The sequence below is a fragment of the Lemur catta genome, chromosome 2 (assembly GCF_020740605.2).
Source record: "Lemur catta isolate mLemCat1 chromosome 2, mLemCat1.pri, whole genome shotgun sequence".
Taxonomy (NCBI): domain Eukaryota; kingdom Metazoa; phylum Chordata; class Mammalia; order Primates; family Lemuridae; genus Lemur; species Lemur catta.
Window position 1 is genome coordinate 10,794,487 of NC_059129.1, and position 26,353 is coordinate 10,820,839.

Below are 26,353 nucleotides of genomic sequence, written 5' to 3' on the forward strand. Positions count from 1 at the left end.
CACCCAGAGGCAGCCGCCGTCAGCATTTTGATATACTTCCTTTTATCTTTTTCTGCCCATTGTCAGCATCCTACTGGGGATTATTTGGATCTTTTTCCCCCCTAAAAAGCATCATCTTTGTCTGTATGAACTTTTTACAAACATCGTTTTTTAATGAAATGTTTTACATAATTTTTTCAAATTACTATCAAAGAACATCACTGGGACAGTTGATGTAATTTGAATATGGACTACATTCTTGTTTTCAATAATTGTACTCTGGTTACAAAAGAGCTTGTCCTGGATTTCAGGGGGATACATGCAAAGTCGTCCTCCCCCCCCTCCCCCTCCCCTCCTCCTCCTTCCCCCCCCCTCCTCCCCCTCCCTCTCCCCTCCTCCTCTTCCCCCTCTCCCCCCACCCCCATCGGTTCTCATCGACTGGTCCCCTTGTGTCTTGGCCCAGGTTGATGATCCGGGGCTACCGCCAGCCCCTGGAGGGCAGTGACCTCTGGTCCCTCAACAGGGAGGACACGTCGGAACAAGTTGTGCCTGTGCTGGTGAAGAACTGGAAGAAGGAATGTGCCAAGTGTAGGAAGTAAGTGTGAGTTTCCTTGCACTTCCTGGGAAGCCAGACACTCGGGATGAATCACCTCCTTCCCGTGGCCTGAGTCCAGGTTGAGGGGCTGGCAGTGCTGCCTTGTACTAGCTTTGTGGTTCTGGGCAAGAGGCCTCACTTCCCTGGGCCATAGTTTGCTCATCTGCCAAATGGGATAGAGTCTCACGTGCAGTTAAGGCAATTTGGGTAGAAAAGAAGAGAGAACAACGTTTCTTAAGTGGGCTGTGGATTCTGTAGGCCACGACCCTCTGAGACCATGTGCCGGGGCGTGGCACTCTTTTGTTAAGAGTTTTTTAAAAGAGTCAGTACAAATCTTGAAATCTTCTTAGAAGTTTCTGCACATCAGTAGACATCCCTGGATGAGCCTAATTTGGGAGCCCTCATTTTTAAATGCATTTCTTGAAGTACAGTGTTATTCATTTAGAATGTTCCACTGTAATGTTAAATTAACTTTTGTAAGATTTCACCATTTTTGTAAGCATTTGTTGCTTCCAGGGCTTAATGCTTATACATGGAAACGTAGTGTAGCCTGAAGGTGCAGTACTCAGTTCTTAGGGAGTTAAGGGTCCCACTTTTATGTTGAGTCTTGACTTGAGCATTCAGGTCCCGTTGCTCACCTTAGGCGATGATTTTTCCCTGCCTAAGGATGCAAGACAAAGAAACAAAGGAGGTTGAACACAAAAATCCCTGCACATTTTCAAAAGCCAGAGTTTGTACCCCTTGTAGTATTGCCATCTGTTGACAGTTTCTCTTTGACCCAGTCAGGCATCTGAGGCCTCTAACTGTATCTAACCCAGTTAATTATGATCTAATCCAATCCTGGATCCAATTCAGTTTCTGTTGCAACTAGCAAACTGAATGCAGATCAAAAATTTGCTAAAACTCAGCCCAAAAAACACATCTGTGGAGCTTCAGAATCCACAAGAACTTTCCTGTGATCCCCAGCTCCTGGGGGTTGTTGGAAGCTATACTTAGAGTCCCACTTCTGACACCATCTGCTAAAAGACAAATTTTACACAAATTAAATTTAACAGAGTTTAATTGAGCCAAGAACGATTCACAAATCATCAGCCCCCAGAACTAGTGTAGGTGCACGGTGACTTTGGGTCTGCCACAGGGACAGATAACATTAAGGGAAAGTGACATACAGAAAACAGCTGGATTGGTTGCAGCTCGGTGCTTGCCTTTCGTGAACATGGTTTGAACAGTTGGCTGCCTGTGATTGGCAGAGACTTGTCTACTTGTCACCAGAGTCAGTTACAGTCTGTTTACATGTTCAGCCTTTAGGCTGAACTTAAAATACATTAGGAGGTTGCTTTAGGCTGAACTTAATTTAACCCTCTCGGGAGGCTCCTTGCTGGTGGGGATTTCCTCAGCCCCTGGCCCAGAGCAGGAGTGCAGGCAGTATTAGTCACAGTGGCCAGTTGCTACCTTTGCCTGTGTCAAAATTCAGATCAAGTCAGCAAGTCCCTTTTGTCTCCCAGCCCCACCATCCTGGCCGTTTCTGTCCCCCTGTTCTGGGCAGTTTTATCTTGACTCAAACCATCCCTGCTCAGCTTTCCTGTCTGCTTGCATCTGGACCATTCAGATGCTCTGCGTGTTTCTTCTCCTTTCCGGGAGCTCTTTTTGGCCTTATAGGCCTCTTGGTGACTGGGTGTTTTCCTTTCCTGACTCAGCTGATCCTGTCCATTGCACTTGACCTCCACTGCCTGGGTCTGGGCCTTCCTCCCCTGCCCGCTTGAGTCCTCCTCCCTGGCCCTTGGGCACCCGTCTCCTGGCGGTGGAGAACAAGAGATGGTGTTGAGGATGGTGACGGCTGAGCCACTCCCTTCCTCCTCGCCAAAAAGAAGTCCTACTAAAAATCCCAGCCAGGGAAAACAAGTGACACAAGCAGGGAAGGACCTTAGGTGGTGATACGACACCATGGAAAACAGAAATTATCCTCTGTGGTCGGCATAATAATGGCTCCCCACCCCCAACAGTGTCCATGTCCCTATCCCAGAGCCTGTGAATATGTTACTTTACCTGACAAAAGGTTTCTAGATGCGATGAAGGATTTTGAAATGGGGAGAATATTCTGGCTCCTCTGGGCAGGTGTGATGCCATCACAAGCTTCCTTGTGAGTGGGAGACAGGAGGTCAGAGACCGGCTTTGAAGGTGGAGGAAGTGGCCGTGAGTCTAGGAATGCGGGCAGCTGTTAGAAGCTGGCCCACGCCGGCCCTCGTTTTGATTGCGTTGACTCTGTAGATCAGTTCGGGGCTGGTGCTTTTCTAGACCTTTCACATGTTAGCAACTCAGTTTTCACAGCAGCCCTGTGTCGTGGCTTCTACTTTTGTCCTTGTTTTACAAATGAGAAAACTAAGGCCTCAAGGTCAAGGAACTTGCCTAAAATGACACAGCTGGCCAGTGGCCAAGCCGGGGTTTGAACTCCGTGTTCAGAGCCACTGTGCTAAGCTGCCTCTCTGCGGTGGCTTGTCGTCTTTGGCTCTGCCTTCCCTGAAGGGTGACGTCCCCTGGCCTCCCCCTGGGGTGGCGGCTGCGTCGCTGGTGGACCCCACAGCTGTTCCCCCGCTGTGTTCCAGGCAGCCGGTGAAGATGGTGTGCTCCTCGAAGGACCCCACCAAGCCGAAAGGGGGTTCCAAGCTGGATGTGAATGAGGAGGCGGAGGCCTTGATTGTCAAGTCCCCCCAGAAGGACCGGGAGCCCTGTCTGTTCAAGGTGTTATACAAGACGTTCGGGCCCTACTTCCTCATGAGCTTCTTCTTTAAGGCCGTCCACGACCTGATGATGTTTGCCGGCCCCGAGCTCTTAAAGTAAGCAAGCCCTGTCCCTCCCGCCGGGCTCCCGTCTCCTTAGTGTGACCTTTCACTCGTGTTACTCACCGCCTTAGGGGGCCGCGGCGTGCCGCCCTGGGCCCACAGCCAGTGTCTCTGCTTTGCTGAATCCCCGTCTTAGTTAAGGCCGCTTTGGTTGCAAATGACAGACACCCACTGGGCTTCTGTGAATGCAACATGGGGAGGATTCGGGTTGGTTTTGGGAAACCAGGAGCAAGGAAATGCTGGCAGATCCCCCAAAAAACTGCAGCCAGGAGCCGGGAAGTCAGAAAGGAGATTGCCCCCCCCACCCTGCTTCTCCGTCCCTCGGGGCTGCGCAGTCATCCTCCTCCTCTCCGTCCCTGGTGTTCCCACTTGGTCACCTTTGGGTGACGTGCTGGTGATGGGACAGCAATCAGCGCGTGGATGCCAAGGCAGAGGCCCTTGTCACCAGTGGCTTGGGCCACCTGCGCAGTCGGTCACCGTGGGCTTGTTTTTCCATCTGGGAAACTGCAGTGCCAGCGCCCGAGAGCGCCGCAGTGCTGACCCGGATTCGCTCTCCCCCACCCCCCGTGCCACGGTCACGGTCACGGCCTCCCTTGCCCCCTGGCAGGTTGCTCATCAACTTCGTGAATGACACGGAGGCCCCGGACTGGCAGGGCTACTTCTACACGGCGCTGCTGTTCGTCAGCGCCTGCCTGCAGACCCTGGTGCTGCACCAGTACTTCCACATCTGCTTCGTCAGCGGCATGCGCGTCAAGACCGCCGTCATCGGCGCCGTCTACCGCAAGGTAGGGAGCCCGCGTCCTCGCTTCCATGTCCCCACCTGCAGCCTCAGAGTCCACAGGGGTTTGGCGGGGTCACTGCAGTGTGGGGAGCTCCAGCCCAGCTTCTGGAGCAGCAGGGTGAGGGTGGCCTCGGTGACAGAGGGTGGCAAGGATGGTGACCGTCGGGCATCGTACCATAGGCACAGCTGACTTCAAGGGTCGGTGTGTGGAGTGTCTGTACCCCCGGGGGTCAGCCGTGGGTTTCTTAGCGGGGTTAGTGGTCCCTGATGTGGGGAAATCCAAGTTCAGATCCTCCCTTTGCTGTTAATTTTCTGTGTTTGAGCTGGTTCTCACTCGCAATTTGAATGGAGGGGGTGACAGAGTACGCAGCAGGCATTTGTGCACAGCCGGCTTTAAAGGAACCAAGTCACCTTTTCCATCCCTTCGATTTTGTTGCCTCTGGGGAAAGGACATCGCTTGGCCCGTGGGTTAGGAAGAGACAGGCTCGTGGATAGTTGGGAAGATGGGCTAGACCGGTGCTTCTCAGCCCTGTCTGTGAATTAGACTCACCCGGGGGATTAAACTCCTGCCGCCCAGAATTCACCCGTACCGACTAAGCTGAGGGAGCACAGGCAGGACCCAGGTGTAAGTATTTTTAAAACTCCCCAGGGGACAGTGTGCAGCCACGTGGCCTAGACCGGTGGTTCTCAGCCAGGGCCATTTGTGCCCCTCCCCCACTAGGGGATATTTGGCAACATCTGCAGGATGCTTTTGGTTGTCACAACTTGGAGTGAGGGTGTCCAGTGGGTAGAGGCCAGGGATGCTGCTTAACACCCTACGATGCACAAGACAGCCTCACAAAGAATTATATCGTCTCAAATGTTGGGAATGCCGGGGTTGAGAGACCCCGGCCTAGCCCCTTGGTCCTGCAGTGGGATTTGGAAAGAGCACCACCCGCATGACCTGGGAGCCTGTTAGAAATGCAGCATCCCAGCCCCCCCCCCACCTGCTGAATCAGTAACTGTACCGGCACACGTTCCCAGGTGGGGGTGTGCACATTAAAGTGTGCGGAGGCCTAAGGTCCCTTCCAAATTGAAGCGCTCAAGGTGGGAGGCAGTGAGCGAGGTCTATAGGAGCCTGGGCTTTGCGAAGACCCTGATGGGCCAGGCAGGCAGATAAACTGGAGGGGGAGGAGAAAAGAGCTGTGAGTCTCCTTCCTCTCCACGGGCCTGGAGCGAGAGTACAGGGCTCTTCACTCGCCACACTCACCCTCTCTCCCTCTCCTTTGCCCCACAGGCCTTGGTGATCACCAACTCAGCCAGAAAATCCTCCACGGTCGGGGAGATCGTCAACCTCATGTCTGTGGATGCCCAGAGGTTCATGGACTTGACCACGTACATTAACATGATCTGGTCAGCCCCTCTGCAAGTCATCCTCGCACTCTACCTCCTGTGGCTGGTGCGTGTTTGCCGTCGTTCCCCTTTGCGTGTAGGGAGGGACTTCCACGTGCGGGCAGTGGGGGTTAGGGGGTGTGAGTGTCAATGACAAGAGTGTCTGTGGCTCACTGGCATTTCTTGCTGTCATTCAGATTTTATTTTCTGGCCCATTAACCAGTTCGTGGATGTTTCATTTCTTCCATGAGTTGTCAGATTTATGTCCTCTTCAGTGGCATGGTGTTTGCATCTGGACAGCGTAATTAACAACTCTGCGATAGACACGCCTCATTTTCCCATTACATCCCCCCAAACACTAACGAAACTCGTTCATTGACTGATCCCTAATCATGTTGGTTAGAACCAAGATTCTCTCAGTTGCAAGAGATAGAAACTTATCTTAAAATAGCCTAAGCAAATAAAGGGAACTTTGGTGCTGCACATACCAGAAACCTCTGAGGATTAGCTTCAGGCGTGGATGGATCCAGGAAATCAAGCACCGTTGTAAGCACTCAGTGTCACTCTTTTGTCATTCCTTGGCTCTAGTTTTCTCTGAGTTGGCTCCATTCTCAGTGGCTGTTCCCCAAATGGCTTCCATAGTTTGGGCTTATATCATTTCTACAGATAGTGCCAGAAAAGAGAGGAGACCACATTTTCCTGCCTCAGCCAGAGTCGCAGGGAGCACTCTGATTGGCCTGGCACAGTCCCGTTCATATCCGTGAACCAATCACTGTGGCCCAGAAGGCAGAGTTCTCTGATTGGCCAGCCTGGGTCACATGTCCTCTACCAGTGCAGAAGAGATGTGATTGGCAGTTCTTCCACATGGGGAGGGACCATTCCCAAAATCAAAAGAGGCCGAGCAAAGAGGCTCATTGCATAACACATGCCTTGCACTTTCCCACCTCTGAGCCTTTGCACATGCCTTTCCTTCCACTAAGAATTCCCTTCCTTTTTCCTAGCTGATGAAATCCTGGCCATCCTTCAAGGCTGTAATAAATGCCACTTGCGTTCATTTCCTCCCGATCTCAATTAGGTGGACTTCCTCCTTTTTTGAATCCCATTAACTTTAGTGTAGGGGCTCAGCTGATTTTATTTCCTGAAACAGTTTTTTGTGTGCTCCGTATATTGCCACCTCCTCAACTGTAAAGGTAGTACGTTAGCTGCCCATGGGCATTTAGCATCTGACTTATTTTTGCCTCTTCTGTGGGTGCAGCCCCTGCAGGGCCTGGTGCATGATAGGTGCACACCAAATTATCTGCTGTTATCGAAAGAGAAAGGGAGAAGAAAAGAATAACGTGCTGATTTTCTTGTAGTTCACCTTTTTGGTATATTTATAGAACAGAAGGTGAATGAAGTGTTTCAAATAGTGAAACTTAGAAGACAAAAATACCAGAATTTAAATATCTAAATAAATACCAGATCTCTTGGGGTGTCCACTTTCCCAGAAAGGGCTGCCATGGGTAAAAATGTTTTTGGAACACTTCTTTTAGAATTGCCTTCAGGATTGGTTTATGAACCATTAAGAAAATTGCTTAACAGCACACCTTGTTTTACATGAGGGTTGTTCAGCCTGGGCTCTTCTGACATTTGGGGCTGGATACTTCTTTGTTGGGAGGTGTCCTGTATATTGTAGGATGTGTAGCAGCATCTTTGTGTGTCAGTAGCAGCATCTCCTCCCATTGTGACAACCAAAAATATCTCCAGATATTACCAGATGTCTCCTGGGGGGCAAATTTGTCCCTGTTTGGGGACCACTCCTTGAGGTCAAAAATGGGATTTCTCTATTCGACCATCAAAACACACAGTACGGGAGAGTGGATGATGACGTAGGCTCTGGAATCAGGCTGCCTGGGTTCAAATCCTGCTGCTTCCATTTCTAGCTCTGTGACCTTGGACAAGTTACTTAATGTCACTAAGCTTCAATTTCCTCATCTCTAAACTGATAATAGTGGTACCTCTCATCATTGGTGTATTGGGACAGTTAAATGTATCAATGCAAATAAATGTTTATAAAATAGTATCTGGAGCCGGGCATCGTAGCTGGAACCTGTAATCCCAGCTACTCAGGAGGCTGAGGTCGAAAGATTCCTTGAGCCTAGGAGTTCAAGATCCACCTAGACAACATAGCAAGACTCTCTCTCTACAAAAAAAATTAGCTGGGCATGGTGGTGCACATCTGTAGTCCCAGCTACTTGGGAGGCTGAGGCAAGAGGCTGCAATGAGCTGTGATCACGTCACTGTACTCCTACGTGGGTTACAGAGTGAGACACTGTCTCTAAAAAGAGAAGCCAGTACCTGGTATATAGATGTGCTCATTATATTTTAGCTACTGTTGTTTGCCATCAGTGTGGATTCAGAATGCTTTGGTTGTTGGTAGTAATCATCTTCATCCTCAAAGCTAGATTAGTCCTCATTGGGCAGAGATTTGTCACAAAAAACGTTTGGAACAACAGTAACATTTTTCTGGAACTAGGAGTGGAGTCCCTGAGGGTGACTTCTTTGAAGAGGCTAGTACTCTTGTCTTCCTGAATATCTAATGGAAGAAAAATCACGCTGTCCTATAGTTCCACGCTAAGGATAGAACTATATTTCAGCCAAGTCCGCACAGTGGGCCAACTTCTCAAGGTTATCTCTTTTTGTGTGTGTGTAATTCAAAAGGAAGTTGAAAGATGTAGATCTATATCTTATCTTGGCCACTGACCACTTAACCTTTCTGAAACAGAGTTTCCTTATCTGCAGACGGGGTAATAGAACAGGTCTAAACCTGTTATCTACAAAGCCCCACATCAAAAGGCTCTGAAAACTTTACAGTTTTCGTGGTGAAAGTTCACCTAAACTCATATAGTCTTTCTCATCTTGATTATTTGTCTCAGTGTGAATATTCCTGTTTGGCTACTGAAAGATCAATGCCTTTGATTCTAGAGTGCTATGCTGAGGTTGTAAGGATTTATAGGACATACACACCTGTGTCGGGGTCCCGGAGACCACACCAGATTCGATGATTTGCCAGGAGGACTCACAGGCCTCATAACGTAGTCATATCCACGGCTATAATTTAATCCAGCAACGTTAGCAAGAATAAAGGTACCTGGGACAACGTCCGGGAGAAACCAGGTGCAAGCTTCCAGGAGTCCTTGCCCGGGAGAGTCACATAGGGTGCACCTGATTTCCCAGCAACAAGTTAGGATTACACGTGTGAAATCTTGCCAAGCAGGCAAGCTCGGTAGAGATTCAGCACCCAGAGTTTTTACTGGGGGTCGGTCACATAAACACCCTTTGCCTGGCACATCCCGAAAGTCCGAACTCCCAGAAGGAAAGGGGGGTGTTCAGCATAAACTATACGGTTTGTACAGACAGTTAAGGCACAGAGAGAGCCCCTCCTATCAGTTCTTTGAATGGTGGAAACCCCCTTGAAATCCAAGTTTCTGGGCTCCACACAAGAGCCAAACTTGGAAACAGCCTTCAAGCAAGATAAACAGGCGGCCGTGTGCACTATTTCTACTAACCTTCCTACAACTCTTGCAGAACTCACCCAGCCCTGAGGGGCTGTGGTGGGGGATTGTGGAACTGCATATTCTTAGAGGGGTTGGGAGGACCCCGAGAGACGCTCAGAAATAAATCTGCAAACTCCTCACATCCAGACGTTGGGTAAAAGTAATGCATCTTGCCCGGAGCTGGCTGGGCAGAGTCCCTGTACACTGTGAAGGCCCTTGTCCTCCCCTGTGTGGTGAGTGATAGAGTCTCCTTTCCTTCCTCAGAACCTGGGCCCTTCCGTCCTGGCTGGGGTGGCTGTGATGGTCCTCATGGTGCCCATCAATGCTGTCATGGCGATGAAGACCAAGACCTACCAGGTAGGGTGTCCGCGTCCGCAGGCTCCACGCTGGCCCCTCCACGTGCGGGTTAGCCGAGTTCCTTCTGCTCAGGGCCGGGGGTTCTCGCCGGGAGGCTTTAACAAAGGCTGGTACCCAGTCCCCATTCGTGTGGCCGGGGCCTGGGCATCAGCATTCTAAAGCTTCCCAGGCCATCCCCGTGCACAGCCCAGGGTGAGGGCTCCTGACACAGTTAGACCGAGTGGGCCGGTGGCCGAAGTCACAATGTCTGTGAGCCTCCAAGAGTCCTCATTTCCCGTGGAATTATTCATCATGTGTTTATGTGACTCAGCTTCCAAGAGTTGAGTTAAAAATTATCCTCTACTTTTTTCTCCCCTGTTAAGCTCTTATGCTAGACACAGCGTTCAGCTCTTTATTTTTAGAGATACTTTGTATTTTAAAAATGTTGAAATTCCCAAGTAATAGAATGAATGGTTTCTTATTACTAAAAAGTTTAAATAATACAAAAGTCTATACATTAAAAGAGGATGGCCTCCCCTTCCCTACCCTGTCAACCGCTGTGAATGCATCGAAGCGAATCCTTCTAGAACTTCTTATGTGTTTATATATAGATCTGATTAAATAGTTAGGTGTGGTGTATATATATGTATTTTTGTGATATTATTACTGCATCTGTTTTTACCCAAATGGGCCTGCTTGGCAGCATGCTTTTATTAACATCATTTAGCACCGAGCTTCGGGGGTCTTCCCTGAAGTGCTGTGTTTCGTAGCTGGAATTTACTCACTTGAACTGGTGCCTAATGGTCCGTAAAAGAGGCCAGTTTCTTGGTCCGCTCCGCTGTTGATGGGTGTTTATGGTGTGCTGTGAAATGTCACATGGGAGCCCTTGGCCACACTGGTGCTGTCACAGGGAGATGAGTTTCAGGACGTGGGCCTGTTGGAATGAGAGGCCCCGTGGAGTGGGGACGGCTGGACAGGCGGGAGGGGGCTTGGGGCCGAGTCACCTTTCATTCTCTGGATGTGTCGGCTTCCTGGAGCTGCCCCCCTCCCAGACAGCTTCCATCACTGCCCTCCAGGTGACATGGCTTAAAGTTTCCTCATCTGTGACCCAGTGGTGACCATAGCGCTGAACGCTAGGGTCCTCATGAGCATTAAATGGCAAAATGCATGTCAAATGCTTAGAAAAGTGCCTGGCACATGAAAATGCTGGGTGGTATTAAAAATACTTAACAGCTATACTGTACGGGCACCCGCTGGTCAGAAATGGTGCCAGCTGGTACAGAAGTATTTCACTGTTTTAACAGCCGTGTACGGCTGACAATTAAAAAAGTAAGAAAAACGCTGTCCCTCCTGTGTCTGGGTTAGCAGAATAGGGCTCGTGTCCCTCCTCCTCTGGATACCAGATGGATTTTTCTTGCCTGTTTTCCTCAATTCTAAATTGAATAGTTTTCCATAATGCCTAAGCTAACGTGATCCGAAGCAGCTTTTTTTCTGCTTGATAGAGGAGCCCTTTGACGTGGTCTCAGGGCCAAGAGTGTAGGACACATCGGGTCCTAGGAGGGGCGGCCCACCAGCCCTCAGGAGGCCCATTTTTAATAGATGCTGATGTTGAGTGACGGTCCAATGTCGGGGCCAGCCCCCAGACGTGGTGTTGATTGGCCCTCTCTTGGAAGGTGGCGCAAATGAAGAGCAAAGACAGCCGGATCAAGCTGATGAATGAAATTCTCAACGGGATCAAAGTGCTCAAGCTTTACGCGTGGGAGCTGGCGTTCAAGGACAAGGTGCTGGCCATCCGGCAGGAGGAGCTCAAGGTGCTGAAGAAGTCGGCCTACCTGGCCGCCGTGGGCACCTTCACCTGGGTCTGCACGCCCTTCCTGGTGAGTGACGCCGAATTTTTCCTGGCCCGTGTTGTTTTATGTTTTGTTTTGTTTTCATACCCAAATATCTTAAAAAGGTCACTATTTCAGTGAGAATGTCTCTGACCACTTTTTAAAAATCTCTTCCTTTTATTCTGAACACTTAACATCTTTCAGTCAATCAGTTGGGGAACTGTTTGTTACCTGTTCACCGTGGGATAAGGGGTTTGCACCAAGATGTAAAGCAGCTCTCTGCTTCCTTCGTTGAGAAAATCTTACAAGGAAAAACTGTTCGCTGAACTAAACAGCATGCTCGGTGCTGTAGTGCTGGTTCCTTACCTTGCTACCAACTGGTCCCAAAGTGTGGGTTGTCAGCGACCTGCGGACCATGTGTCGAGCGGCACTGCCAGACACGCTCTAGAATGTGTATGTTTTGTTTGTTGTCTGTCTCTCCCCGCTGGGATGTCAGCTCCAGGAGGGCAGGAATTTTTGTCTTTTTTGCTGACTGCTATAACCTCCATGCCTAAAGCAATGGACAGTGTAAAAAAAAAAATTTCAAATCATTCAGAAAGATACAAAATGAAAAGAATATTGTCCTCCCCTCTATTTGTCCCTCTTCTCCGAAGTGACAGTTCTGTGTATCTTTTCAGGAAAAAATACGTAAGTGCACAGGTATTCAAAAAATATTTTTGATGTGTTCAAATGGAATCATTCCATACATAGTGTTCCGGATCTTTTTTTGTACTGAATAATGTGTCTCCTCTTGGTTCGTGCAGTCAGAGCTGCTTCGTTGGTTTTAATGATGCGTGTTCATCACTGGATTTTGTGTAGGTCCACCTTAAATCTCTGAGTCAACTTGCAGGACAGATGGTGCTCAAATTTGAGGTGGCATCACCATCATCTGGAGGGCTCGTCAAAACACATCTTGCTGGGCCCCACCCAGCGTTTCAGATTTAGTAGGTGTGGGTGGGGCTGGAGCATCCGCATTTCTAAGATGTTCTCAGATGCTGTTAGTTTGGGTCTCACACCTCGAGACCCACTGGAGTCCATCCTCAGGCCTCCAGGTGTGGTCCGTGGACTAGCAACATTGGCAACATTTGGTGGTGGTTAGAAATACACTCAGGCCTCACCTCCGATCAGCTGAAACGGAATCTGAATTTTAGCAAGCTCTCTCTAGGTGGTTCATAGGCACATTCAAGTTTGAAAGACACTGGCAAGAAGTAGGAGTAAGCAGACTTTTCCCAAAGAGTCAGCCAGTAAATATCGTAGGCAGTCTGGGCCACATGGGTCTCTGTCGCAAATACCCGTCTCTGCTAGGGGAGTGCACACGCAGCCGCAGGTAACACATAAAGGGATGGGTATGTCTGTGTGCCCATAAAAATGTATTCATAGACTCTAAAGTTTGAATTTTTTTGTCATTTGCAGGTGTCTTATAATATTATTATTCTTTTGATTTTTTTTTCAATTATTTAAAAATGTAAAATCCAGCCATTCATGGTGGTACACACCTGTAGTCCCAGCTACTAGGGAGGCTGAGGCGGGAGGATGGCCTGAGCCCAGGAGCTTGAGGCTACAGTGAGCTGTGATAGCACCACTGCAGACCAGCCTGGGCAACAGAGCAAGACCCTGTCTTGAAACAAACAAAATGTAAAATCCATTCTGAGCTTATAGGCCCTGTGTAAACAGGTGCGGGCCAGATGTGGACCATGGGCCAATCTCTGGCTTAGAGGACGGGCGTGTTCTTCTGAGAGTCAGGACAGCTGCCTTCTGTGCCCAGCTCGTAGTGCGACCTGAAGCTGGTCATTGCACCTTCCCAGCTCTGGGTTTTCTCAAATGAAGAATGAAGGGGTTAGATCGCAGGATGTCCAGCGCTGGGCTCCGGCTGCCTCTCCCCTTCCCCTGCCACGGCAGACGTCCACAGTCGTGGTGTTCTTTCCCAGTCCCAGTGACCACTGTCAGCGCACAGGAGTTGGACAAGAAATGGCATCTCTGTACTGTTCGGGGACTCTCTGCTCCCCAAGATGCCCCCTGCCCCAGGGCCCGGCACTCTGCATTGCACGTCGCATTCTCTCCGCACTCCAGCGCCCCAGGCTTTCTCCAGGGCGTTGACGGACTCTGTTTTCTTGCAAGTAAAAGTAATACCAGAGTGGATGAGAGTTATGTAGGGCGTTCATTTTATTTATCTTTCTTTAAGTTGTTTAATAGTCTCTGTGTTAAATACAACAGTGAACCATTTGCTTCCGTATATATGATACATTTTATTTCAAAAACAGAAGGTAATGGGTTCGCAGGGTGAAAATTTGTATCAAACGGTCTACATGCAGCAAGGAGTCTCAGCCTCAGCATGGGGATGTCTGGGAACAGGTGACCCTTTGTTTCTGTGTTGAGGGGCTGTCCTGTGCATTATAGGGTGTTCCGCGGCATCCCTGGCCTCTACCCGCTGGACGCCAGGTGGTTCCTCTCCCTGCGTTCCCCGGTTGTGACAATTGAAAATGGCTCCAGGCATTGCCTAGTGTTCCACTGGGGGCAAAATCCCCCCGCTGTGGAGAACCACAGGCCCAGGCCTCCCTACTCACACTGTGGTCACCTTTGTCCCCTGCGTCCACCGGTCTCTTGTGTTTGCAGAGAGTCTGTGTCTCCATCAGCAGAACAGTGGATAGATGTCATAAATATGATGACTGTACTTACTTTGCTATTACACAAGGAATGGCAAATCCTGCAGAAACGCATGGCATTTTGCGTGGTCGTCTCTCGTAGGGCAAGATCTGTCGTCAGCCAGGGCAGGTCACGAAGTTGTCTCTGAGTTGGGTCCCGCTTAGGAACGGGGTGGTAGTTTCCTATAACCTTTTGCTCCAGACATTGGATCCGTTGACAAAACCTGCAGTGTCCGGGTCGTCACCCGGCCGTGTTGGCCCCTCGCTGGTGGCTTCCTGTCCCGGCCCCCTTTAGGAAGCCGCGGTGGACGGTGTTTGAGGGCAGGACCCGCTTCTCCCAACCTCTGAGTCTGCCTCTCAGTTTGCGGGTGGCTGGGGAGGGGCGGGGGTGACGGGCTTCCAGAGACAGTTTGTTGAGCTGCTTGGCAAGAAACAGACGAGGCTGGCTGTCCCTTGGAGACTGGCCCCGGCCGAGACGGCGAAGCCTCTGACTACATTAGGATAAAGTATGTAGCCTTCAGCTCCCTGGGAAGGTGTCTGGGTGTTCTTTCCACTGGCGAATTCCTGCGCTTCGGGGACGATGAGGTGTTTACCCAGCGGTGGGTGTGATGGAAGACAGAGGCCCGGGGAGGCCGGACAGGACTGGGGATGCCATCGGCGAAGGCACTGTTTTTCTGGAACACAGAGCCTGGCACACAGTAGGCGCTTAATCAACAATTGAGGGATGGATGGCACGTGACCCCCTCCACTTCTGGAGTAGCTGGGGCCGTGGAGGTGACAGGGGCTGTGCAGTGTTGCCCCTTCTCTGTGTGGGCCCCGTGCTGCTGGTGTCGGTGGGGCCTCGGCTTGCCAAGGGGGCTGGTACGTTCAGGTGGTGAGATGCCCGAGGCCCGGGTTTCTTCCCTGCTGAAGATTCACCTCTGAGTGTGTGTCCTCCTGACCTCCAGCAAATTCCCCCACGTCCCCCGATCCCCGTTTCTCCACCTCACTCACCCATCCATCGTCCACCCAGCAAACATTGCTGAGTATCTGCCACGATCCCGCCCTGTCCTAGACACTGATAATAGAGCAGGGAACACTACGGTAAAATCCCTGCTCTTGTGGAACATTCATTCTCACTGGAAGAGACAGACAGGAAACCAGTAGAAACGCTAAGTAAATTACAGTATGCTGAACCATCCTCAGTGTTGTAGCAAAAACAATTCAGGTGCTAGTCATAGGGAGGTCGGGTAGTTTTAAGTAGGATGGTCGGAGTCTCACTGAGAAGGTGACACTTAAGTAAAGACCTGATGGGTCTTTAGGGTTAGAGTTAGGGATGCCTTAGGGTTAGGAGCCAACCTGGAGCAGGAAGAGCAAGTGCAAAGGCCCTGAGGCAGGGACGCTCGTAGGCAGAATAGCCATGGAGCCTGGGACAGAGGGAGCGAGGGGAGAGGGGGAGGACAGGAAGTCAGAAACCTTCAGTGACGGGATGGTCGCAAGTCAGGTGGGCCCTGAGATCTGAGTCAAGACTTTGGCTTCTATACTGAGTAAAATAGGTTGACGTTGGAGAGGTTTGTTTTCTTTTTCTCTTTTTAAATTTATTTTTTACATTGAAATATAGTTCACCATTTTAAAGTGTACAGTCCAGTGGTTTTTCACATAGGTTGTGTGACCGTCACCAGTAATTCCGGAACATTATCATCACCCCAAAAGGAAGCCCTGTGCCTGTGAGCAGTTGCTTCCCAGTGCCTCTGACGCCTCAGCCCCTGGCAGCCGCTGACCTGCTTTGCAACTCTGTGGATTTGCCTGTTCCGGACATTTCATATAAACAGAGTAAACAGCAGGTGGCCATCGAGACTGGCTTCTCTCCCTTAGCTCAGTGTTTCCAAGGCTTATCCGTGTCGTAGCGTGTGTGAGAGTTCCACTCCTCTGATGGCCGAGTGATACTCCTTCATGTGGACCTACCTGGAGGGTTTTGAGTGAGGGGCGTCCTTGGGTGAGAGGCCAGTGCGTCGTCACTGCTTTGGTGAGGGACCAGGGATCACGTGTCTGTGCCCTTTTGAGCACCTGACTCCTCCTTGGTGGTAGAGCCTGGAAGTGCCTGCACTTTGCCGCAGGGTCACATGCTCGCCCCTGTCGGAGCCGGAAGAGAAGCCACTCTGCTCGCTAGTGGATGGGGCTCTTGGACTGAGTCCTCCAACAAGAAATGTAAACAACTGCCGTACGTTGAGATTTACTGAGCCCCGGGCCCTGTGGCCGTGTGCTAATAAGCACCGTACATAAGCGCCTACTGCTTGTTGCCAGTGGCCCTGGAGGGCACACGACAGCCCACATTTTCCAGGTGGCAAAGCAGAGGCTGTCCTGGAGAGGTGAAGTGACATGCTCAGGGTCACACATTGATACGTGGTGAAGCCTGTGGTTTTTACTTTGAAGTTCTATCACCTTCTGGTGGGTAACAGTGAAATGATGCCGCTGAGACCCTGCGAGTACACGGGTCCACGGCCACAGCCGAGGCTCGAGTACAAGTCTCCTGACTGCGTGGTCGTCTGCCCTGAGCTCCAGAAGTGGGGACCCAGGGAGCTCATTTCTCCCAGAGAAAGCCTTTAGTGGCTCCGGAAGCACAGGGCTCACATGGGGACAGGCTTTTCCGAATTGCTTATGATACTGGGTACAGGATGAGTTTATGTTACTGGCCCTGCCTGGTGACACTGTCGCCACCCTCGCCCCCGGCAGGAAGGCAGGGCAGGCAGACCAGTGCCTGTTGGCCGTGGATGTCTGTCTGTCACTGCCCACCTCCCTCCTCGGCAGGGCAGCCCGGCCCTGCGCCACCCAGGGGCCTTTCCTTCCCCCTGGCAGGGGGAGAGATGCTGCCACCTCGGACAGCAAAGCCAGCCTCAGGTGTCTCCGAGCCTCGGGTGGTGAAATCCAGGAACACTGTCACTTAGGGCAGTCTGACGTTGTGGGCAGGGGAGTAGCTTCCCAATAAACATTGCTTGCTCAGTTTCCTTTTTTTTTTTTAAGTGTTCCTTTCCTCGGGACATAAAATCATGCGCTATATGAGCCGGGAGGAACTTTAAACAGTGTCATTTATCCTCCTGCCGGCATCACAGATAAGACAGCTGAAGCCCCAGGGCAGAGGCAAACTCACCCGCAGTTGTATTTAGTGTCCTTAAATGCCGGGGAATGTTCTAGGCACTGAGAACAGAGTCCTGTACAAAACAAAGTCCCTGCCTTAGTGGAGTTGGCATTTCAGTACAGGAGACAGACAATAAATCCATATGATATTACGGTACAAGGCAGTGACAGGTGCTAGGAGGAAAATAAACCAGAGGCGAAGGGTGGAGAGCGGCGGCAGGGCTGTGTGGGTAGCGCGGGGGGAGCGGGGCCACCGCCCGGGTGGGGAGGTGGTTCCAGGCAGCGGAGTCTGCAGGGCACAGTCGAGGCGGGGGTTGTGCTTGGTGTCGTTGAGGAACACCGGGGTCGGCCTGCCGTGGACGCACCTGCGGGGCGGCGTAACTGTCCCTACGGTTGTGACTCTCGCTTTTGCATAGCGGTCAGCACGGATGTTCTGCTTGCAGGTGGCCCTGTGCACCTTCGCCGTCTACGTAACCGTGGACGAGAGGAACGTCCTGGATGCCCAGAAAGCCTTTGTGTCCTTGGCCTTGTTCAACATCCTCCGGTTCCCCCTGAACATTCTCCCCATGGTGATCAGCAGCATCGTGCAGGTACAGGGTGAGGTGGGGCGGGCTTCGCGGGGTGGGGGGTGGGCTCACTGGGGTCCAGGGTGCAAGGGTGAAAGGGCACGGAAGTCATGCCACGAACCCCATGCACCCATTGCTCAGGCTCAATGTCGGCATCTTGCCGAGCTTGCTCGTCTCGTCCCTCCCCCCTCCTCCTCCCCTCCCCTCCGCCTCCTCCCGTCCCCCTCCCCCTCCCTCCTCCCCCTCCCCCTCTCCCTCCCCCTCCTCGCCACCCTTCATTCTGTTTTTGTTTTTTTTTTGAGACAAAGTCTCACTCTGTTGACCGGGCTAGAGTGAGTGCCGTGGCATCAGCCTAGCTCACAGCAACCTCAAACTCCTGGGCTTAAGCGATCCTCCTGCCCCAGCCTCCGGAGTAGCTGGGACTACAGGCATGTGCCACCATGCTCGGCTAATTTTTTCTATATATTTTTAGTTGTCCAGCTAATTTCTTTCTATTTTTAGTAGAGACGGGGTCTCACTCTTGCTCAGGCTGGTCTTGAACTCCTGACCTCGAGCAATCCACCCACCTCGGCCTCCCAGAGTGCTGGGATTACAGGCGTGAGCCACCGCGCCCGGCCTATTCTGTTTTTTCTTTGCTGAAGAATTTTAAAGCACGTCCCAGGCCTCTTGACAATTCACCAGCAAATACTTCAGTAGCATTTCTCCTTGCATAATTATAGTGCCATTGTCACATCGGCCCCAGTGAAACCGTCTTCCTTACAGTCCCAGTCTGCGCTGGGGCGGCTGGAGCATCTCAGAAAGGCCCATGTGTCTGGGCTGTTCGTGTCGGCCCGTTAACTTCGTTGTTACGATTCTGAAGTCCCTTTTCATTCAGGCCGGGCCTCTGTCCTTTTCTAGAATACCTCTTGTGGGCCTTGGAAGGAAAACAAACAAGAACCCAGACCCGGTTTTTCGTTTTTGCTCTGAAGCGTGTGCTGGTTCTAAGAAACGCGGAGGCTTCCGGAAGGGGGATGTGGGCCCCTCCGTGCCCGGGGGCAGCTGCTGGGGGTTCGCCTCGGTCTGTTTTCTCAGAGAGCGCTTTGTAAAACTAACTGTGCCCTGTAACTGCCTTCTGTGCAGGCGAGTGTCTCCCTCAAACGCCTCAGGATCTTCCTCTCCCACGAGGAGCTGGAGCCCGACAGCATCGAGCGGCAGCCTGTCAAAGACGGTGTGTGTGTGTGTGTGTGTGTGTCTGTCTTGGCCCTCCCTCCCTGGGGCACCCGCCTTCCCCCCTCCTGCCGGTCCCTCCCCCTGGCCACCCACAGGTCTGGCCCTGCCCAGCCTCTGCAGAGCTGCGGGAGGGGAAGGGGGGCCCGTCCTCCTAGAATGCTCCCAGGGCCTCGCTTATCTTGCAGGAGGGTGAACTTGCACTTTTGCTTTCTTGCTGGGAGGCACCACTGGGTGAAGCCTCCCGCTGGGAGTCACTTCCCAGGGCCCCGACCTTGATTCTGTTCTGGGCATGTGGACAGGCCGCATAAGGACTCCGGAGACTGGCCAGCCACCCCTGAGCTGTGTGTGCTTAGGTCTGAGCCTCAGTTTCTTGTTTTTATTTTTTGTTTTTTGTGAGTCTCAGTTTCTTCATCTGGATAATGGGAACAGAAGTACCTGTTTTTGGCAGGTTTGTTTGTTTGGTAGCTTGTTAGTTTATCCTTTCTAAGCCATCCTCCTGAGCGGGGATTTTGTTTGCACCTGCCTCTCCAGGCACTTAGTAGTAAATATTAGTGGCACTAAGAGCAGTGACGGTTTCACTCCTATGACGCTCCTGCCACGCGTGTTCTGTTCCAAGGACGCCAGCGAGCTAACTCAGCCCGAGCCCACCGTGGCACTGCAGGGTCACGGAAACCCCTGCTTCACTCAGCGACTCGCCCGAGACGGCACCGCGGCCGAGAAGCAGTGTCAGGACTCTCAGTCACGCCGGTCGGTGTGGAGTGCGTCCTCTCGCCGGCCGCACGGGGTGGCCCCACGGGGTTTACTGAGCACCCGCTGCGTGTCCTGCCGCGTTTACACCCCCCGACAGCCCTCTGAGATCAACTCCGTGGTCATCAACCCTGTTTTACAGACAGAAAAGTGAGGCACAGAGGAGTTAAGTGACTTGCCCGTGGCCACCCTGCGGTAGCTCGGGGATTCAAACCCAGCCTGGCTCCGGGCTTAGTAAATGCAGTCAGAGGACGGAATGTGCGTTGGTTATAACGTGCGAGCGGCGCCTGGTGCCCAGCAGGGGTTCAGATGTCTTCAGTGCATAAAACACCTGATGTGGCACCTGGTGCGTAGGAGATGCTGAGCAGATCGTGGTGGTTGTCACTTCTCTAGCGTGAGGGCGACGCTCTCTCCCCAGGCGCAGGGTTCCTCATCCTGGGCACCACGGGCATTTGGGGACACGGTGTCCTCTGTTGTGGAAGGCGGCCCTGTAGGGTGGGGAGAAGTATCCCTGGACGCCACCCCTGAGATCGAGTAGCACCCACCCCAATTTTGACAACCGGAAATGTCTCCAGACACTGCCAGATGTCCCTGGAGGGGCCCCGTTTCCCCCGGTTGAGAACCACTGCCCGTCTTCCTCCCAGCATCCCTGGCCTGTGGTCATCTGCTCTCTGCTGTCCCAAGGACCTAGTCCCCTCGCCCAGCGTGGGAGTGATGCCTTCTCCTGCGGGGTCAAATTTCTCTGCAAAACACAGGCTGAAACTGGAGGCAGCCTGGGGAGGCCTCTTGCTACTGAGCTTGTTCACAGCTCACTGCAAGTGTCAGAAAATCCCCGGGCCTCAGCCCCTCCTTCCCCGGCTTTGTTTGACTCTGGAATGTCCCAGCCCTGGCGGCTCCCTGCTCCCAGGTCTCACCATTCTCAGTAATTCCCCTCACTCCAGTGGCTTTTCTTGGATGCCTTAAATATTAACAGCAGCTCTGGTCGCCTTGTTCGGGTTCAGTGCTCGCTCTCTCTCGGCGGAGCTGAGGGAGGAGGTTAGTTTGGGGTAGCCGGTTACTTCCTCTCCCTGCAGGTTGGAGGGAGGAAGCTATTTCTTCATTTGACAGCTTTAAAAAGTACCCCTGTATCATCTCCAGGTGGTCTTAAGGTGGCTTGTAATTAAAAGACATTTTTTTTAGATGAGGGACGTGAAGTAAGAGGGAAATAAGGAAAAGCTCATGAGGACAGGCGCTAGGAGCCGGGAGCCACAGGGCTGGGGACCACAGGGCTGGGGACCACAGGGCTGGGGAGCCGCAGAACGTGGGCTTTGTCTTACCCGTCCTCCCCGCCCCCAGGCCTTAAGGCCGCACTTCCTGTTCCACATGCTGCCTTCTCTGCGTTTGTCCTGCCTGGTGTTTGCGAAAGTTGACCTGCTGTGGCGTGGCAGGTGGCGTGGCTGGAGCTGGGGGAGGACGAGGGACACAGCGTGCAGCCACTGGGGTGCAGGCCCTGGCTCTGAGCACCAAGGAAGGGCCCGTGGGTGTGGTGAGGCCCACCCTGCCGGAGCTGCCTAAAGCCGCCTGAGAAGGGGCCGGGGAGTCCCCAGAGCCTCGAGTAACCCGCGCGGGGCCCCCGCCTCTGCAGCTGTCTCCCTAGATGAGCGTCACGATGGCGCAACCCCTGTCTCACGAGGCCGAACCCTTTGCGGTTTCCTTCTGCTTTCTGGGTCTGAGGCTGCCTCCAAAACTGCAGGCTGGGGTTGTCCTTTCGGAGACTGTGGCCGATACCACCAGATGTTGCCTGGCGCCACTGGCGTCCAACATCTGGGGTTGAACCACTCGATGGGGGAAGAAAATGAGCGTTGTGCTCGCGCTCGGTCCCGTGACTCCATCTGAGCCTGACGTGCTGTCTCTGCTGCTTTGCAGGAGGTGGGGGGACCGACAGCATCACCGTGAAGAATGCCACGTTCACCTGGGCCAGGAGCGACCCTCCTACGCTTAATGGGTAAGCTGGGACACATACACATGCAGTGGCTTGGAGGGAGCCACGGGGCTTCGGTTAAGCATGGATTGAATTCCCACCACGCTCCAACGCTGTGACTTTGTAAAGGTCACTTTGCATTTCTGAGCCTCAGTCTACCCATCTGGAAAATAGGTCTGCCTAGACCTGCTTGGGCTGTCGTGAGGAGCAGACATGAAGGTGCATAGCCCAGAGGGTTCTCTCTGACTATAAGTGACAGAAACCATGCACGGCTAGGCTTAGACAGCAAAAGGGCTTTTTGGCTTGCATCAGTGAGAAGCTACTTTCAGGTATGGTGTAATCCAGGGACTCGGTACCATCAGAACTTTCTCTGTCCTTTCTTTGTTCCACTTCCCTCTGTGCTGCCTAATTCTCAGGCATCTTCTTCCTTTCTGATGGCAGGTGGCCCCCAGTAGCTCCCGGTATACAATCTGCCTCGTCGGGACGTCTGCCTGCCTCCTACCAGCCCAGATTGGGTCACATGCCCCTCCCTGAGCCAGTCACTGTACCTGCGGGGACTGGGCACACTGACTGGCCTTGTCCGAGGCTGTGGCGCGACTTGGGTCAGCTGACAGATGTTCTGTCCACTTGCGTTTCCTGCCAGGGTGGAATTGTCCTCCCTGGCCTTTCCTGAGTGCCCGGTTCACCCTGTCCCCCATCCTGGCCAGCTCTGCCCCTGGCACTCTGCCCACCGCAGTCCTTATCTGTCTAAAGCATGTGGTGTCCGGGAACTTGACTTTGTCCCCCAGGCAACTTACTTCTTTCTGACTGGTGGCCTTGCGAGCAGCTCTTTCAGGCCTCATTAAGGAAAGCTCCAAAGGCAGGGCCAGTGGGACCTTTTCAGAGGCCTCAGAAGGTAAACTTCTGTACCCCCAGCAGTCACCCCTGCCCGGGTGGCCAAATTGCTGCTGCGGTTTATCGGGCGGGGGACAAACTCTCCAGAGAAAAGAAGCTATTATCTATAAAATTCATGCTGGGACTGTGTGTTTAGGAATTTCTTCCTTCTGTCTAACTTAAATCCAGCTTGCTTCAATGGCAGCTTTTCTCTCTTGTTCTGCTCCACAGCAGTCTGTGTCTGTACCCTCCTCCTTCCCTCTGCCCTTCCAGTCTCAAAGGCCTTCCCGTTACAGTCACCCTTCCCCTGGAACTTCCAGAACCTTCTTTATCCCGTCAACTCTCCTCTCTTCTCGGCCTGTTCGGATATTCCAGTCTCAGCTGGACGGTGGCAGATGTTGCCTCACTGGGCCTCCTGTCCACTCTGTCCCCATAGTCCATCCCCTACCAGCATGGAGACAAAAGAATAATGAGATTTACCATGAAGCAAGGTCCTAAGAATTAAACAGTCAATGACAGCGAAATCTGTCAGCATTTCTACTGATATTTTGAAATCGTGGTAGTTGAAAAGCACAGTGAATGTCAGTGAACCCAAGAAAGGCCTGGACGTGCCGGGCACGGGTGGAATCCCAGCTCTGCTGTGCTGACAGCAGCGGGAGTGGCACAGAGTTGTCCCATGTCGTGTGACAGCCGGTCATGCTGGTAGAACGTTGAGCTTGTTTTATTTTGCTTACCGCTCTTTGTTAGAGGATGGTTCCAGTAGAGATGCCTTCCTGAAACTCAGATTCATTTGTGTCCCTCTCCCCTTCCCACCCTTCCGTGGCTCCCAAAGCACTGGACGTCTTAGCATGGCGTCCTTCAAGGTCCTCCCTGGCCCGGCTGCCACGTGCCCCTCGTCACACACTGACGATTCGTCCCTTCGGGCCCTTCTCCAGCCATTCCTGGGCTTCTGAGTCCAGGACACACCTGCTCCTTCCCTCGGAGTTTGTCCCCTCCCTTCGGACATTGCGTCATGCCCCCAGCGAAGTTAGTGCCCCTCCGTGGGGCTCACAGTGTGCCGTGAAACCTCTTCTCACAGGTGCCTGGCACCTCCTGGCACCTGCCGCCTGCCTCACACCTGCGGGCCCTCGGAGATGGTCTGCCGGACGCAGCTCAGCCGTGGAAATGGCAGAAGGAATTTCAGGGCCTCAAGTGCCTGTGAGAGCCCTGCCTTCCGTCTGTCTGTCTGTCTGCCTGTCTCTCTGCTCTGAGTCAATCCAGTCGGGCAGGCCTCACTCGGTGCGGCTGAGCCAGGGTGTGTCGTGTCGTTTCAGCATCACCTTCTCCGTTCCGGAAGGGGCGTTGGTGGCCGTGGTGGGCCAGGTGGGCTGTGGAAAGTCGTCTCTGCTCTCAGCCCTCCTGGCTGAGATGGACAAGGTGGAGGGGCACGTGACCATCAAGGTAGGACAAGGACTGGGGTGGGGCAACAGGGGACTGGGGGGTGGCTGGCGGCCCGAGAGGAAGGTCCGAAATGACGCTGGTTATTGTGTGACTGTCGCTGTGCCGGAATCGATGGCAGCAGGGTCTCTCTCCTCCTCATTCTCTTTCCATCTGTCTCTCTCTCTGTCATTCTTCCTCTTCTACCCTGTGCCATCCCAGAAGCAGGATTTTGGTATCATTTATTTCCTGCTGTGTCCCAGCACTTGGAGTGGTGCCCGGCATGTAGCAGCCGCTTAATAAGTATTTAGTAGGCCGGGCACGGTGGCTCACGCCTGTAATCCTAGCAGTCTGGGAGGCCGAGGCGGGTGGATCGTTTGAGCTCAGGAGTTGGAGACCAGCCTGAGCAAGAGCGAGACCCCATCTCTACTAAAAAAATAGAAAGAAATTAGCTGAACAACTAAAAATATATAGAAAAAATTAGCCGGGCATGGTGGCGCATGCCTGTAGTTCCCAGCTACTCGGGAGGCTGAGGCAGGAGGATCACTTGAGCCCAGGAGTTTGAGGCTGCTGTGAGCTAGGCTGACGCCACAGCACTCACTCTAGCCCGGGCAACAGAGTGAGATTCTGTCTCAAAAAAAAAAAAAAAAAAAGTATTTAGTAGACACAGGAACACCCCCCAGCCCCCCGTACTCTCCTTGTGTCTCTGCTGTGCCTCTTGTGTGTCCTCCCACCGTCACTGTGCGTGAGGTTTCCAGCTTGTCCTTTCTCTTGACGGAGGTCTCTTTGTGTCTCTTCTTGTAAATATAACAAAAGGTAAAATTTTTGATTTTGGAATATTTTCTTAGAGCATTTTTTTTTAAAGGGTGGTCGTCAAACTTATCAACATGCAGCTAAAAGAAGACAGTAGTTTTATTACTTTTAAACACACAGAGTGCTTTGAACTAAGCTGAAATGCCCCAAGAGTGAACTTAAGAGGCTGCTTTGCAGGGCAAGTCTCAATGGAAATCAAGAGCCTTGTTTTGCATTTAGATGCTTCCCTATGAATGCTTTTTCCTTCTGTTGAAAAACATGTTCCTGGAAGTTTTGTTGACAGTCGCATTTCCTGGAAAGAGATCTGCAGCAAATTCATCTTGTAAGAAGTTTGGGGAATAAAGGGCCCCAGGCTCAAAGAAACTTGGGAATACTGTGTACTCTGACTCCTTCCTTCTAGGAGATTTATAATAAACATTAACAAAGTAAAGGCTCTGAGAAGTCATGCAAGGAGAGAAAAAAACCATTTAACTTGGTTTAACCCTGCGTGGCCCTGACATATTTGCCTGAGCCTCTTTATGGTCTGTACAGCAATTGTTTACACCCCCAGAACTACTGTCTCTTGCAGAATCCACTTTGGGGAATGCTAGTTTATGCCATCGTTTTTATTTCAGAGCAAAATCCTTTCTTTGTTGGCTATATGATGCCCTTTAGAAAGTTTACATTACAGTGGTTGAGTCCAAACTGATGGCATTTAGCTGTTGTTTTAAGAAATGTTCTGTCATTACTTTCAAGTACATGTTATAAAGTAAGATGAATGGGCAATGTGAGCTAGGTTAGGGCAAGAAAATTCCAGATCACAGTGGGATGCACATTGCATTCTGTTTCATTAAGCCCAGGTTTCCACAGTCCCAGCACTACTGGCATTTTGGGCCAGATAACTATTTGTGATTGGTTGTTTCGCCTTGGTGAGGGGAGTGCTAGGAATGTGTTTAAAATATATATATATTTTCCTGAATGTTTTAGTTAAGTATGGCTTGTGCTTACCATGTCTGGGTTATCTGTGGGTTCTAAAGTGAGGCTTGATGACATTTTGGCCTCTTTTAAGTTAGGATATTAGAGTCAGCAGATAAATTATTTATCTGAGAATTTAGATTAACAGTGAAGGCACCTGGGATCCACTCTCAGCCTTGCCCCCTTGAGTGCTCTTATTTAAGAATCTTCAGTGGTTCCCCACTACTTGTCCGATAAATCACATATTCCTCACCACGAATGCTAACCCCGAGTGAGCCCCCCTGCCACCCTCCAGCCCATTTCCTGCCTGTCATTCCCGCCTGTGATCAATCCATGTTCCCATTATAGTGGCCTTTCTGTTCCTTGCATGTGCCAAGTACGCCTTGTCTCGGGGCCTTTGCACGTGCTGTTCCCTGTGACTTGACTGCTCTTCCCTCTTCATGAGACTTACATCTCACCTTTCAACCTTTGTTTAAAAAAATTTTAACAATCTCAGCATGTTTATTACTAAAATATCTGAAGCAAATATCCTTCCCCAGCTCTTATTCTCGTGCTATTCTTGGTACCTTATGTTAATATAGAAATAAAAACAGGCCGGGCGCGGTGGCTCACGCCTGTAACCCTAGCACTCTGGGAGGCCGAGGCGGGTGGATCGTTTGAGCTCAGGAGTTCGAAACCAGCCTGAGCAAGAGCAAGATCCCATCGCTACTAAAAAATAGAAAGAAATTAGCTGGACAACTAAAAATATATAGA

General features: G+C 51.7%; 1 protein-coding gene and 1 long non-coding RNA gene across 3 annotated transcripts in view; one reads left to right on the forward strand and one right to left on the reverse strand.

The window, feature by feature from the left end:
• The window catches only part of ABCC1 (ATP binding cassette subfamily C member 1), a 119,742-nt gene that overhangs the window by 55,320 nt on the left and 38,069 nt on the right, over window positions 1-26,353 (forward strand). The window contains exons 7-16 of the mRNA XM_045542676.1: window positions 443-574; window positions 3,178-3,408; window positions 4,022-4,199; window positions 5,472-5,633; window positions 9,367-9,459; window positions 11,112-11,315; window positions 17,506-17,652; window positions 18,748-18,835; window positions 21,490-21,568; window positions 23,731-23,857. Coding sequence (XP_045398632.1) covers window positions 443-574; window positions 3,178-3,408; window positions 4,022-4,199; window positions 5,472-5,633; window positions 9,367-9,459; window positions 11,112-11,315; window positions 17,506-17,652; window positions 18,748-18,835; window positions 21,490-21,568; window positions 23,731-23,857 — 1,441 coding nt within the window. The remainder of the gene's footprint in view (window positions 1-442; window positions 575-3,177; window positions 3,409-4,021; window positions 4,200-5,471; window positions 5,634-9,366; window positions 9,460-11,111; window positions 11,316-17,505; window positions 17,653-18,747; window positions 18,836-21,489; window positions 21,569-23,730; window positions 23,858-26,353) is intronic.
• On the reverse strand, window positions 401-9,682 carry LOC123632417. 2 transcript variants are annotated; one of them, XR_006733366.1, is made up of 4 exons: window positions 9,457-9,682; window positions 8,573-8,770; window positions 2,621-3,593; window positions 401-1,235 (listed from the first exon to the last, which is right to left on the reverse strand). It is a non-coding gene; the product is annotated as an uncharacterized LOC123632417 (long non-coding RNA). The 2 variants fall into 2 exon arrangements; XR_006733365.1 differs by having other exon boundaries at window positions 8,573-9,682.